At 47.7% G+C, this 14,979-nt stretch overlaps 1 protein-coding gene across 12 annotated transcripts in view; it reads right to left on the reverse strand.

Moving 5' to 3' along the window:
• Positions 1 to 14,505, reverse strand: part of MGA (MAX dimerization protein MGA) — a 65,522-nt gene extending 51,017 nt beyond the window's left edge. For 11 of the 12 annotated variants that reach the window (XM_062575876.1, XM_062575873.1, XM_062575872.1 and 8 more), the window contains exons 1-2: positions 14,312 to 14,505; positions 2,173 to 3,314 (exon numbers count right to left, since the gene is read on the reverse strand). In XM_062575876.1, coding sequence (XP_062431860.1) covers positions 2,173 to 3,233 — 1,061 coding nt within the window. In that variant the 5' untranslated portion in view covers positions 3,234 to 3,314; positions 14,312 to 14,505. Of the gene's footprint in view, positions 1 to 2,172; positions 3,315 to 3,608; positions 3,739 to 14,311 lie in introns of those variants that run through there. The other variant, XM_062575870.1, reaches the window with a different exon arrangement.
• Positions 14,506 to 14,979: the final 474 nt, after the last annotated feature.

Below are 14,979 nucleotides of genomic sequence, written 5' to 3' on the forward strand. Positions count from 1 at the left end.
TCCTTTACTGTACAATTCTTAGCATAGCAGGTAAACTGTACTGGAGGTGAAACAAAGAAAGACAGTTATTATGCTCTGGATGAGAAGAAATGAAGCGTGCCAATTTATATAACCTACTCTTAAAGGCAATCCTTAAAGCCTTAAAGAAACTTTTTTAGAAGTGAGTAACTCATTCTGAAACAGCCAAAAATATCTGTATTTTCAGCACCATGTTTTTTGCCTTTCAGGAAAGAAGGGAACTGAAAAAAAACTACCCACCATGCTGTTCAGTTTGAAAAGCTCTTCAAATAATTTGTCTCAATGGTTCTCTTTTGACAAACAAAATGAATGACAACACCATTATCAAAACTTTACAAGGGTTAGTGACTTAAGATTATCTGAAGATTTGTTTTATTTTAGGGCAGTTCAGATTAAAATAGAGGAATGCTGCCTAAGATTACATAGGACATTATTACAGCCAAGAAAAATATACATTCAAAACCTCAACAAAATATAGCCAGCTAAAGACTGAAAGCCAATTGATTTTTTATTTTTAAACATCCACTCTATTGCAGAATTAAAACTGTTTCAACTGTAGCTGACTCCAATAAGGAGTGGGGAAAAAAAGATCACTTTTGAGAAAAAAAAAATCTTTTTTTCAGTAGAATCTTTAAATAATAATAATTTTTGGAGTTTTTGTGTTTTGTTGGCAATATTCAGACTTAACTAAACTCTTCTCTACATTGCATTCTTTAGAACTAAAACAAAAAAAAATCCCATTCTCTCTAAAATCAAGTTTACTCTTAGCCTTGAAGAGCCTTACAAAAAATTTTCAGAGAGTATCAGAAGCTTAGAAGACATTCTTCTTTCTAACACGCTGACACTGGGAAATACTGCAAAAGAAAACTGAGGATACACTGGATCCCAAAGCAATTCCACTATTTTTGAGAATTATTATAATTAAACTCAAGGAAGTCTTAGAGAATAAGGAAAAGAATAGGTCAGAAGAAAAAACAAGCAACCTATCCTCTCTAACTCACAATGAATGTAGCATAGTCTTTGAAATGGACTATACAATTATGTCCTAAGTGCAACATTTTTTTAGGAACTGACCTCTAACTACACCATTAGCATCATTCAGTGTGAGCCTAGTCACACTGGTGAATGAGTTACCTGCAGTTAAATCACATCTTGCTGCACTAATCTACAAAAGGCTGCTTTTTTTACTGAATCTTTGGCAGACTACTCAGTATTCCCAAACATGAAAAAACATGGCAGGAGAGAAAACTTATTTTTTCAAACCACTGCAAAATATTTCTAACGTTTTTTGATACAGATTAACTATGCAATAAATCTGTTTTGTTGCTTAGATTTCAGGAACTACATGAAAAGTGCGGTAAAATAATAGGTCTGGTCAGACTTGACCAATAAAAAATTAATTGGTACTAGCAAAAACCAAGAGATTCAATGCTCTTGATATATACTAGGCTGTTTTCCCACTACTTGTGTGAAATGAATAGGATGTTCCAAAAAAGTAAAGATGGGACAAGTATTTGGGCATAAAAATGCCACAGAGTAAAGTAAGGTCCAAAATTAACTGCGCAGCAACTATTCTGCAGTCCTTTCCTGGATGCACATTCTCTTACCTCACAGCAAATATGAGGCAACTCATTACAGACAGGCTACCTCATACCTATCTGTGGAATAAAAGAATTCACACGATCCGTTATTGGCAGTTAAAACTGCCTTGTAGCACTCTGTATGCACAGCCAACCCAGTACTCATACAGGTCACGCATCTTTACCCACCCACTACAGAAAACGTAAGAAACAGAAACAGCATATTGCAGTGGTAAGCAATCTTAAAAGGAAAGGCAATGTTCTGATAACCAAAACACATTCTATTTAAAACTACTAATAATTAAATGTAGTCTTCTAAAACACTATTAGGGTTAACAGTAATTCCTCAACACTTCTTTACAAATGAAGTCAAAGCCACACTATCTAATGCTTACGCTCCTTGACAGCATTAAAAAAGTCCAGATTGACATGTAACTGTTTAAGCAAAGAGAAGCTTTTAATAATATGTGTTCTATCATTTCAAGTAAAGCAAATTTTAGCTATAAAACTGCATACTGAGCACCAAACACCCACTCAATCAACCTTCATGCTAAAAGAGAGAACTATCTCTCACCTTTCAGAAACTTCTTGTTTTAGCTTTGGCACATCACCTGTAGACAGGTCAGTGTCCAGGAAACCCAGGAAGTCTCTTTCTGCATTAAAGGATTCTTTTTCCAAATCAGTATCTGATGGATTCTGAACAATGAATGAAGAATCTAAACTTCTCTGATGCAAATCCAATGCATCAACTTCAGCTGGGCGACCACGATGGCTGGGAGAGTTGGAAACACTACCCCCTTCCAATTCTAAGTTACTGTTTTGTTTCACATCACGCTGAGGTCGACTGTTCAACCCATCATCTCTGAATCCTTTAGCAAAAGGGTTGTAATCTATTTTCAGCTGGGTAATCTGGATGTTCTGGTAGGCTGTAACTGCAAAGAACTCTGTCTGTGGAAAGGTGAAAGTATGGACATCGGGGCCATTGAGCTGAATGACTTCTGTGGCTTTGTCTGCAGGCACCAAGTGAAGCCGGGGCAGATAGCGGTGCATAGAATGCAAAATTATATGACCCTCCTGGTCCAGTGTGTTGTTGGTAAGTTTGAGTTTGTAGAAGGATACCGGCTGGTGCATCCAGTACTGGCCAGTGGAAGGGGATTCTGGATGAATAAACACTCGCCCTAGAACATGCGGTTCTGCCTTCCCGCTGGGCTCCCACCAACGGCCATTCCATTTGTATCGGTGATTGTCCACGGGGGATATGTCCATGACTAGGATGTACTTCTGACTGGCATCCAGACCTGTAATCCAGTATCGGCAGTATGGGAACATGCGCCTCCCCTGCTTCGTCAGAATCATCTCTGTGTTGCGATGGTAGAATTCATTCCACATACTGTTGTTATCTAGGGTAACAGTGATGCCCCCTGAGACACAGTCAGCAGGGAGGCAGGTCTTGACTTTGGACTTTACTGGAGTTGATACACTACTGGCAAGAGCACAAGCATCGCGGTTTGCTACTAGGATCCCTTGGTCAGCTTTACCATTTCCCTGCTGTTGTTTCAAGATGACAAAAAAAGCAGGTGCTGCACCTGACACAGTCCCATCCCGGTTGCCCAAGACAATCTGCTGTTTCTCCATGATGAGCACTCTTGTAAGCTCTCAAATCAAAGGAAAAATTTATACAGTTCTTCTGGTAATCTTCTACTTGTATTCACCATTCTGAAAAAAAGAAAGTTAGAAGTTAAAATTATTCAAATACAGGCTCTCTAAAAAGTAATTAGGTCTCTAGAGAAAACCTTTTAAATATTTTTAATGTGGAAAAAATATTAAAAGATAATTGGTACTATAAAATGAAGTACAATTAGGCAATATCAAATCAAGACTGCCTGCGCGTATAATTCAGGCCTTGGAGACACATAGGCTATGACACCTTCAAACCATATTTTCCTGCCTTACTCGAAACATCAGAGTGCTGCTTGTTCTGATACTGTCTCAACTTTTCAGGTCGCTTACTTAGAAACATCAGCGTTTGGCAAAACATGGAAGTTTCGGAAGAGCAAACGGCACACCTCTGACACAGGTCATTTTCTCCTGCCAAACAGAAATAGGTCTCAGAGACCTAGAATTTCGGAAAATGAAAGGGGAAAGGGAGAAAAAAATATGATTAAAACTTTTTCTCTGAGATTTCTTTGCTGAGAAAGACTACATTTTTGTAGCTGGCATTTCTTTGGGATTCCCCCACATAACTTAAAGATCTTCTACAAAGTCAGCACAAGACAAAGAATGGAAGAGTAAAAAATTGTTCAAATGGATAAGCCTTGGGAATAAACAAACAAACCAATCCCCTCAAAACCCAAGTTAAGATTAAATGGTTGAATGGAAAGCATCAGACAACCTTAACTATCTCTAGCTTCTAAGTTACGGAAATAATGTATGTGAAATCAGAAAACACTAGTACTGTTATCATCAGCCTTATCATTGTTTATGGAACTAGAAAAATTACCTTTGTATATACAATTTCAATATTGTGCATCTACTCCACAGGTAACTATTACATCAACACTCTAACAGAAGAGCATAAACAACTTAATTCTTAGGCAGTTTGTACATTTCTCAATGTAAAAATGTAAAGTAAGTGCTTTTAAATATCCAACAAGAATGCCATTCCCATATTCACATGTTTTTATTTACCTTATTACATGTGAAATGCAGCACTGACAAAAAAAATGACTCATTACATAAGGTGTAATTGGAAACAAGCATGAACCTGGGACAAGTTAAAAGAATCACCAGCAGTCAGTTGCTTAAAAGCAACCACATTCTAATTAACTCATATTCACAAGTTTTAAGTGAATTATGTATTCAGTTAGTGATATTTATTTTGTTAGAACTAAATTACTGTAGGAGGAAGCTCTTCCTATGTAAACTAGCTCCCACAGGTATGTGGGAAATTACCTCAGAGCTAAGGAGGTGAAGAATTTATACTCCATGGTGAAAGTTCTTGACACATAGTAAATACGAAAGACTTAGTTCCACACTCTAAACTTTGCATTTTAGAACTTTGTAAAAAACAATTCAGGGGAAAAAAGGCAATGCAATCTCTACAGTTTTTTGAGACCTGCGAACTCAGAAGATACAGTTTTCAGTTTTAATGAGAAAAGAGTATTATTTCCCACTTATACAAACTTCGAGGAGTATGGAACACAAAATGAATTAGCTGTTCAAAACTAGCTGTATATTTTCAATTTTAAGAATGTTGACCTGCTTTTACAAAAGAGCATATGTAAAGTCCTGGACAAAGCACTGCAAAACAGACAGGTAATCCTAAAAAAGCTTTTTAATGTTTATCTGTAAGAACAGAATAGAAATACAAAGCTTTATTAAAATCACAGAACTGTGGAATGGAGAGAAGAATATTACATTCCAAGTTTGCCATTTAAGTTGTATGTGATTTTCCACCAACTTACCATGCCTATATATGCATACAGCATATTTGTATAGAAAACGTAGTCATAAAAGGAAGTTCACATTAATGCACTACAGTATACAACAAAACGCTATATGCTTAAGGAAACACACTATCAAGATGATTTCAAATCAACAGTTTAAGATATGCAGAAAGCCTGTAACTTTAAATGACTTCAGGCAGAACTTACAAACACAAGAAATAAATTCAGAAGAATTCAGTAATTCCGCATTCAGCAAAAATTACACATGTATGAAGAACTGCCGAGTGTTTGTTTTCCAATGCTAAAAGTTCTTACACTGAACTATTTTAATTATTTGTACCATAAGCAATGCTCACAGTACCAAAGTAAGTCTAAGGCGACTGTCATTATCAACACAACGTGATCATGTGCAACTACAGCACACAAAACCGAAAGTTGCATTATTTCGACACTGATACGCCCTATTGATAAAAAAACCTCATGTGTTTTATTACACATCATTTATGTACACATCATTTATGATGATCCTCAAAAAGTGTTTCACTTATCTGTCCATATACAGGCTACAACCTTAAATTTGAAAACTGACATCTAACTAAAGAACAAACTGGGAAAAAAATGTTCGAAGTCACACTGGGAGGTGCGGAAAAAGGCAGGAAAAGAACCAGATGCGAAAAACCTGCTTGCAAGAGAATCTTCTGCCGTCGAGACTGTGATTTACGTGCACAACGTGCGCAGATGCGGCACCACGCGCAGCTTTCAGTTGCAGCAGGGTAAACGCTGCAAGCGGGCGAGGAAACCTCAGCACCCGCGCCAGCAACCCCGAGGGGCGCCGAAGCGGGGGCCGCGGAGCCGGAGCAGATGCGGCGGCGCGCCGGGAGCCGCCGCGTTGCCCGCGGGAGCGCGGCGCTGCGCCCAATGTCAGCGGGCGCCGCTGCCGTTCAAACCCGCGGCGGCGCTGCCACCCGCCCCGGCGGGGCCACCCGGGCGCGCCGCCCCCGCGGCCGGCGCTGCGGCGGCGCGCGCGCGCGCGGGCGGGCGGTCGCGCGGCTCCACGGCCACGAGCCAGACCCGGCACTCGCCGCTTTTACCGGCCCCCCCGTTCGTCCCGGGACGGCCCCCGGCCGGAAGCCCGGGGGGGGAGGGGCGGGGGCGGACAGCCACCGCCGGGAGCCGCCCGCGCCTTTCCGGGAGCGGCGGCGGCCGGTCGTGCCGGCGGCGGAGGGAAGCGGCGGGGCACGTGGGCGGCGCCGGGCGCGGGCGGCCCCGCGCGCGGCCGGGGCCGGGCGCGGCGCTCCCGGGGCGGCCCCGAAGCGGCGCCTCGCGCCGCCGCCGCGCAGAGGCCCGCGCGCACGCGCTGCGGGGCCCGGGCCCGTCGCCTCGTGGCCGCGCCTGGTGTTAATTTTCGCAGCTGGGGCGGCGGCGGGAGGAGCGGGGCAGGTACGCGGAGGTTACGCGCGCGGCGGCCGGGGCGGCGGCGGCCCCGAGGGGCGGCGCTCCGCGGGCGTTACCGTGCGGCGCGGCGCGGCGCGGCGAGGCGCGGCGCGGGCCTCCCACTTCCTTTCTCTTCACACGGACCGTGTGTCCGCCAGCTGGGGACAACGTGCGTGCGCACCCGCGTGACGTCACCGCGCCGCACCGCGCGCAAGCGCGTCACGGCCCGGCGCCCCCCCCCTCCCGCCTGCCCGTCACGTGCCCGCGCCGAGCGCCGGCCCGGCCGCCCGGCCCGGCTCCGCTCCGCTCCGCGCCCCGCGCCCGCAGAAGCTTCTCGAACGCGCGCGGGCGCTGCGGGGCGCCGCGCGCACCCCGGCCGCGCGAACGGCCCCGCGGCTGCCGCCGCCTTCGAAGCCCCGCGGGGCCCCGCGCAGGAGCGCGGCGGCGGCGCTCCCCGCCGCTGCTCCCCAGCGGGGCCGGGCGAGGCGCCCGCTCGCACTGCTCCCCGCGCGGGGGAGGCCCGGCCGCGCCGCCGTCACGGCTCCGGCAGGAAGCGCGCCGTGTCCGCGCTGGGCAGGCGCGGCGCGCCCCGCTCCGCTCCGCGCCCCGGCCCTCCCGCAGCCTGCGCGCAGCGGCCGTCAGGCGGCGTTAACGCGCTCCCCCGGCCTCCCCCCGCCCCAGGCGGGCCCAGGACCCGGAGCAGCATTTCCGCCACCCTCTCCACGACACAGGCTGCGTCCCTATTTGCTTCTTTTTTCAGAAAATGCTATTTTTTCCTTTTCTGCAAAGACGACACAGTCTGAAATCCAAAGGACTCGGACATGACAGAAGCCCAAGACTTGGGAGCAGCACACGGCCACGGTGCAGGGCTACCTTGCAGGGCCCAGCAGCCATCTCCATTCCTCTGCACAACCTTCCGCAGAACTGCCACATGCACCAGCCAGAATCTGACCCTACAACACCACAGCTTCACAAGTGCCAGGTGGCCTTCAGACAACTAACACAAACCTGTCAGACCACGCCCGAGTTACCCCAGTGCTGAAGGAAGACCATCATGCTATGTGATGTGAGGCAAGCTAAATAAGCCAAGTTTTGTACTTCAACATAGTCTTAAAGTCTTCCTGTACTCAGCACATAACCAATACTGCTGCAAGCCATCCCTACAGCGGCAGTCCTTTACACACGTTAAAAGGAATTATTACTACATTTTGTAAACCAGATACTTCTGAGAATAGGGCCAGTAAAACAGTATTGTGAATATTAATGAAATTCACATCAAAATGCAGCATGGTTGCAGGTGAACAATTTTGCTACCCCCTTTACTGTTAGGGTTATTTGTTTTACAATACTGCATCCACCGTCAAGGGACGGATGTTCACACAGTGGTGCCAAAAAGTCAAGGCATTAAAATGAACACCAAGTTCCAGAATCACTAGCAGACTAGAACTTTGTACTGATTATAATATACTATAAACTGCAACTTCACAAAGGCTGCTCTTCTGTCTAACTAACACAGTTGTGTCTTTGCTGTTACAAAGCAGAAAATTGGTGAAACCATCAATATTGAAGGCCCATACTCCTTTGAGGGTTTTTTGGCAACAGAAACTTACCCTATGGGAGATCACCACAAAAGCACCCAATTAAATAAAACGTATTTTTCAGACTCCTGAAAAATATGCACCAAAACAATTGTATAGGTATGTTGTTGAAAAATATAGGCATAGGTATGTCTTTAGCAGAAAATCATGGAATATTTTCCCTTTCAACTAGAAAATGGACTCAGGCTGGAAGAATTAAACCCACTCACTGAACAGAGAAGCTGCTTAAATATAATTTTTCCAAGCATGAAAGAACATGCAAAAAGTGATTTTCACACTTTAGCAGTAAATGACAGGGAGGTTTTAGCCTCATATACTTGTTATTGTTGGGGGTAGGGGGAAGAGGCACAGAAAATATGTAACATCAGATGGGCATGGGGACAGAAGTTAGGAGGAGTTAGAGGGAAGGAAACATGAATATCAAAGAGATGTTATTCTTTTGGTAATGGGTCACGTTCAGATATTTTTTGGAATAGCTTCACAGGACCATTCTCTCTCAACTTTCTAAAAAAGCTCTTCTCTAGTAAGCAGTGGATAACAGCCAAGTGCTTTCATATAGCAAATGGGAAGCAGGGGGAAGAAAGGAACCAAGAAAGGATTCCAGTTTAGTTATAAATTAAGAGTCTTTATTATAATTCAACTTGTAAACATCTTAGTTTACTTTAACTAGGTTAGGAATCCTGTAAGTATATCTGAAACCCATTTTTTGCCACAGTCCTCTCTAAAGTTTGCTCCTTCCTTTGTATGCTCTATCTGTTGTCCCATTTTCTCCAAAACTACAGTTCTTCTAAGTTTCATGTTTCTGGATGCCAATTCCTCCCCTCCCCCCCAAGAAGGGGGCTGTTAGTACCACTAAGGGCAGCTGAGTAAGACTGAATGGCAGAAAGTGCAGTGGTTGTGGCCATGAGCCACATGTTCCAGTGTGGATTAAGCAACACCAGAGAGCAGACACTGCCAGGGACTGTGCCTCCATTTCATTCAGGTCAGGTAGAAAACTTCACCTGCACAGAAGCAGAACCTCTAGCTTATCAACAGAGCAGCTTCACCAGTAGAAGCCAGAGCAATCTCATTTAACTTTGAAGTCAGTCCTGCTTTGAGGAAGACGTTTGATGATTACTTGCCGATTCCTCCCAACTGACATTCTTCTATAGTTCTATGAATCATCACCAGCTTAAACAACCCAGTTCTGAGCAGTTATAGTCGATTAAAAAAACTACATGAAGAGCAACATTACATTTTAATTATACAACTATCAGCTTAACAGCCTTGATTGCACTAGACACCAATTGGCAGCATAGAAATGAACTCTTTCATACTATCACCATCCATGACCAGTGGTGCTAACTTACAATAACTAATGAAGTGATGGTTGTATTTGAAACTCTATGAAGATGACCACCTAGAAGTATTCCTCCTTCCCCCTACATGTTTCTTTCAGACATATTGCCTACATATTCCCTGAAAGCATGACCTACAATCTTTACAAATTGCATTTCCTAATGGTATCCAGTAAATCGTAATTCAGCAATTCAGTAATGCCTGCAAGCAAAAAGTGCAAATTCTCATCCTACACAGTACAAGTAATTGCAATTTAAGAGTCAACCAATAGTCCACAAAGTTGCTAGTTAGAGTTCAGGCAAGAAGCTGGGTCCTTCAAAAAAAATCAGTATTTCTAACCTATCTCAAAGGGTCAGCAACAGATCATCAGCTGGAGAGTCACATGGTCCAGGCTTTGCTGAAAATCTGTATGTAGAAGAGCAACATACATTGCAGACATAGTTGAAAACCTGTGGAGAATACAGAAGAGGTGGGGGTTTTTATTTTTAGTTAGCAATCTCCTTTTTGGTTTGAATAAAGATCCTTCCCACAACTTAGAGCTACAACAGGACACTTATGCAGATGGCATACTTTGAGAGGCATTACTACTGAAGCATTACTGGAATAAAAAGGAGACTTTCAGTTCACAAACTCACTAACTAAAAACAACAGTCAAAAATGTTGTGTAGTGTGAAAACTAGAAAAAGCGCTAACATGAAAAACCCACAGATTCTTTAGCCGCTTTGGAGAATCATTAATACAGTAGCATACCACAAGAAAGTCTGCTAATTCTGAAACTGAACTGGATTAAGTTGTCTAAGCAAAGGCGTATCGTTTGATTTTTTACACCTCTCATTGTCCAACTGGTCTCTGATTGCTACTTCAGAAGAGCACTGACCTCCTAGAATTGAATGTCTGCTGTTCACAGATGTCTTACACCTATAGCATCTAAAACGGCACCAGACCCCTATGCTTAGGCAACAGAATCCCAGTCTATTTTTAGAAAGCTTACAACATTTACAGTATAAAATAGTGCAAGTTCTTCCTTTGGTTATACCGATTAAGTATAATCTGATGTCAAGATTAAGGTATAAGTGGTGATAGAATCTAGCCAGGAAGTTTGATATAAGGCATCATTTTATTGTAAGCTATTGCAGAAAAATCAGAGTAAGGAATCTGTTTTTCCAGAACCAGCTTTTCTTGCTGAGGCAGACATGCCAAAATATATAACTTGTAGATCACTCAGAGCAGCAGTTGACTCAGGTTCAGCTGTCCACTCCAGACCCACACAGAAACTGTCATACTTCCTATGGGAATAGTAAGTTCTAAGTCATCAGTTTTCAGCCCAGATCACTAATTTATACTAAACACAGATTCAGTTCTTAATGCTTAAAGCCATGAACATGCTGCTTCATAAACTGTCAGCCACACCCCTCCAAGAGCAGTTGTTTCTATGGCAGGAGCAGGATGAACCCCTGGTGGGAGAGCAGGCAAAGAGAGGAATACCTGCTTCAGCTCTCCAATGCTAATACCTTCCTACATGAACCAGAACTTTGAGTCTCCCAGTAAAGTTATTTTGTTTAATAGCATTGATGCACAGTGTACAATACACAAGTCATTCTCCTAAACTTTCAGGCAATACGCAGATCTTTCCAAACACTGGAGACTGTAGAACGAAAAAGCAATTCATACTTTATGTAAATAGATTGTGTTTTTTTCAGGGAGAGGGGTAGTCACTTTTCACTCTAAATAGTCACTGTAGGTAACTACGATATGTAACTATTTAGGCATTTTAAATACATTATTGTATATTACTTCCCATATTCCATCAGCAAGTTATTGATATGCCTGCTACTCAAGCATTCAATGCAAGATTGCTACATTTTTTCAATGTAACATTACTTCAACAACTGAAAGTTAAAAAAAAAAAAACATAAAGCCATCTTTACGTGCTTTCTGCCATGAAACAATGGCAGAAGCAAGTCACAATAAACAAAAGTAACACAGTTTTCATGACTTTCAGTCCCTTTACAGCCATTGTGAACATGCACAATGTAAATGAATCTTTAGATGAAAATCTTATCCACAGTATAGACAGAAATAGAGGGTACAAACAAGAAAATAAAATTGGGCAAAACAAGCCAGGAAAGTAAAAAAGACTTCATCTGAGCTCATGACAAGAAGAGATTGTTTTATAGCAATAAGCATTGCTACACGGTCACCAATGGCTCTAGTTCATCAAGTTATAGCTGCCAGGGAAATCTCCTTGCCCCTTTTAGACTGCGGTAAAAAGGAGAGTAACACCAATTAAAGCATCAGACTACTGGTGATGGGTTCCAGATTTTATGTCCATCTTCACTACTGACTTACCCTGTGGTCAGGCAGACCACACTATACTAGCAGAAAACATTGTACTGCAATGTTACTGCAAGAGTTAGCAAAACAGCGTATCATTCCATACAATCAGGTGACAGTCCTGCCATTTCCCAAATTGCCTTTTCCTGGAGATAGTGACAGCAGCAGTGAACACAAACACTTTTACTGTAGAAATATTTTAACTGGCTTCCACATTCATCTTCTGTATTGTTCATGTCCCTTACTGCCTTTCTGCTTTGGGCTTCATGTTTTTAAGGCTTTCTTCTGGCTACCTTCTGCTCATGACAGGCCTTCTCACCTGTATCATTTTTACACTATTTTTACTTAACCAGTTCAGAAAGACATGCATCAACAATTTATCATTGGTAATAAAATCAGCAAAAATCCCACAAGGAAAGGGGTACTCCATCTTACTCCAACTGTGCAAAGACAAGAGCAACTCCATCATCATCATCAGATTCTTGGTTCTTCAGTCATCCAGGAAAAAAGAATAAATAATATCATCCCTAATTATGGAAGAACGAGACATCAAGTAAGTTTTGCCATTATCACAGCTAAGTCTTCTATTTGCATATCATGGCTGAATTTGAGTAGATCCTCTGCTGTCTATGATGCAGCAAACTGATGACACTTTTCTGGCAGGTGATCAAATAAGTTTATTCATAAGTGGACTAACACTGGTTTCCCTCCAGCATGTTTGTCTCCCATTACAGGAACTATAGCATGTGTACCAGCACTGTGCAAACAATACAGCTGACTAAAGCCCAGCTGCTGCCACATGAAATACAGTGTGAACGAATTTTGCCCATCTCAGTTGGAACTGAAAACTGTTATTTTCTCACACATAGGTGCAAAAAAAAAAAAAAAAAAAAAAAGAAAAAAAAAAGAAAAAAAAAGAAAACATCACCCATATAAACATTTTCTAGAAGAATCAATTCCTCATTCCGATTCTCACTACAGACCCCCAAGCAACTGTGCTTGCTGGCACTGGAAAGCTGCTGCAGCACTGGAATGAGTGCAGGGTAGATCACCTTGAACTGCTACTGCCATTTTGTATAGTTAATTGATCGCCTGCCTCTTCTTTATGCAATCATCAATTTTCAAAGTTTGTAGTAACTTCAAATCTTCAGAGCTTTGGCCCATTGTGTCCAGTGTGGTTAAAAACAAGCCATGAGTTCAGAAGTCCTGCGTGACCAGTAAGATAGCGTAACTGCATTAAGATTTGATATCTTAAGAAACTAGGAAAAAACCTCAAGCCACACTGCTGGAAATCATTCTTTGTACACGGTTGAAGGAACGTTTGCTAATCCTTATCCCTGCAATTGCTATCTGATCTTGCTTTGCCATTTTTTAGGCCACTGTCAAACTTACCATCCACTACCTTGGCACCTAAACCCACCAATAACCGAAGGCTCTGCACCAGCAGCGCAACGTCGCTCAAAGGAAGCGGCGCTGTCCTTTACCTACGACGCAGCCCTCCGCGGGAAGGCGCTGCAGGGAGCGGCCCTGACGGTCCCCGGTGGGCCGCGCACCCTTGAACGCGCGGCATGAAGCCGGCTCCGGAGCCACGTCAGCACGGCCTCGGCTCCCAGGGCCTCGGCTCCGCGGCGCTCAGCCTCCGCCACGGCAAGGCAGGAAAATACCAGAAGCACGGGCGGCGCGCCGAGCCGCGGAGCGAGCCGCCACGCGCGCGCTCGGGCCGGCGCGGCGGGGCGGGGCGCCGCGCGGCACCAACGGCCGCCTCACGCGACGTGCCGAGGCGCACGCGCGCCGCCAGCCGCGCCGAGCCGCTAGGCGCCGCCTCGGGGGCGCCGCCTCGGGGGCTCCGCCCCCAGCGCGCGCGGCCAAGGGGGCGCCGCGGCCGCCCGCTTCCCCCCCCCCCCACCTCCCGCCCCAACCGCCGCCCCCAGCGGCGCCGGGCCGCCGGAGGGGCAGGCACGGCCGCGGGCACCGCGGCAGCCCCCCGCGCTGCTCCTCCGCCCCCCGCGGAACGGCTCTCCCGCCGCGGAGCCGCCCGCCGGGCGAGGCGCGGGGAAGCCAGCCCCGTCTCACGGCTCGCGCCAGCCACGCCCCCGCCGGGGGACGGGCCCCGAGAGCGCGATGGCCGCGGGACGCGGCGGCGGTGGCCGCGCCGCGCCGCGCCCGACCCCTCCGCGCCGCAGAGCCCGGATGCGGAGCCGCGAGGCTGCTCGGCCCCTTTAACCCTCCTTCCCCTCCACCCCCCCGCCCGCGCCACGTGACCGCCAGCATTTGCCCCCCCGCCCCCAGCTGCCCGCCCGCGCGCTCCCGCGGCCGCGGCGGTGGGAGGGGGGGAGGGGGGGAGCGAGGGCCGCCCGCGCCGCCGCCGCCGGGCAGCGGCGGCCCCCTCGCCTCAAACGCGGCCCTCTCGGCCGTAGGGCACGGAGCGCGCACGTGTGATTGGGCCGCCGCGCTCACGTGACGCGCACACCTCACGCCACCTCCTCGAATAAAACTTCAAAATTGGGATGGGGGGGGGGGGGAAGGCGCCGGGCAGGGCCCCGAGGCGGCGGCCAGCTCCTACCTGCCTCCCGCCGCCGGCTCCGCGCGGCGCCGGGCGCCCCGCAACGCCCCGGCCCACGCGCCCCGCTCGCAGCTCCGGAGGCCTTCGCCTGCCACGCGCAACCTCCTGCCGTCCTCATTGGCTGCAGCAGCCCATCACGTGGGCCGCTCCCGGGCTTTTTCCCCCCGTCCTGTCGCTCGCGCCGCGGCGGTGCCGCCCCCGCAGGGCCGGTGGCGGCGGCGGCGGGCGGGCGCGCGGCGCTCAGCTCGCGGGGGCGCAGGCGGCGGCGGCCCGGGCAAAGCTGCCTCGCGACGCCCGCCAGCGGCGCCCTCCCGATTGGCTGGGGCCGCCCGCCGACGTACTTCCGCTCCCGCCGCCTGGCCACGCCCTTCCTGCCCCTCCCCCGCCCTTGCGCGAGGGAAACACGCCGCTCGCGCGTGGGCCGCACGGGCGCGCGATCGCCGTTGGCTGCGGCGCGCCGGCCCCGCGGGGCGCGGCGGCGCGGCGGCGGCGAGCGGCCGCCCCCGCCCCCGGGGCGCCCCCGCCCCGCCCCGCGGCCCGGCCCGGCCCGGCCTGGCCCGGCCCCGCTCCGCTGCCGCCGGGGCCCGGCCGCGCGCGGGGGGGGGTTGGAGACTGCGGCCCGCGCGGGCTCTGCGGGGCGCCTCCCCCCGCCAGCCGGGCCCTGCCGC

Source organism: Rhea pennata, chromosome 5 (assembly GCF_028389875.1).
Source record: "Rhea pennata isolate bPtePen1 chromosome 5, bPtePen1.pri, whole genome shotgun sequence".
NCBI classification, from domain to species: domain Eukaryota; kingdom Metazoa; phylum Chordata; class Aves; order Rheiformes; family Rheidae; genus Rhea; species Rhea pennata.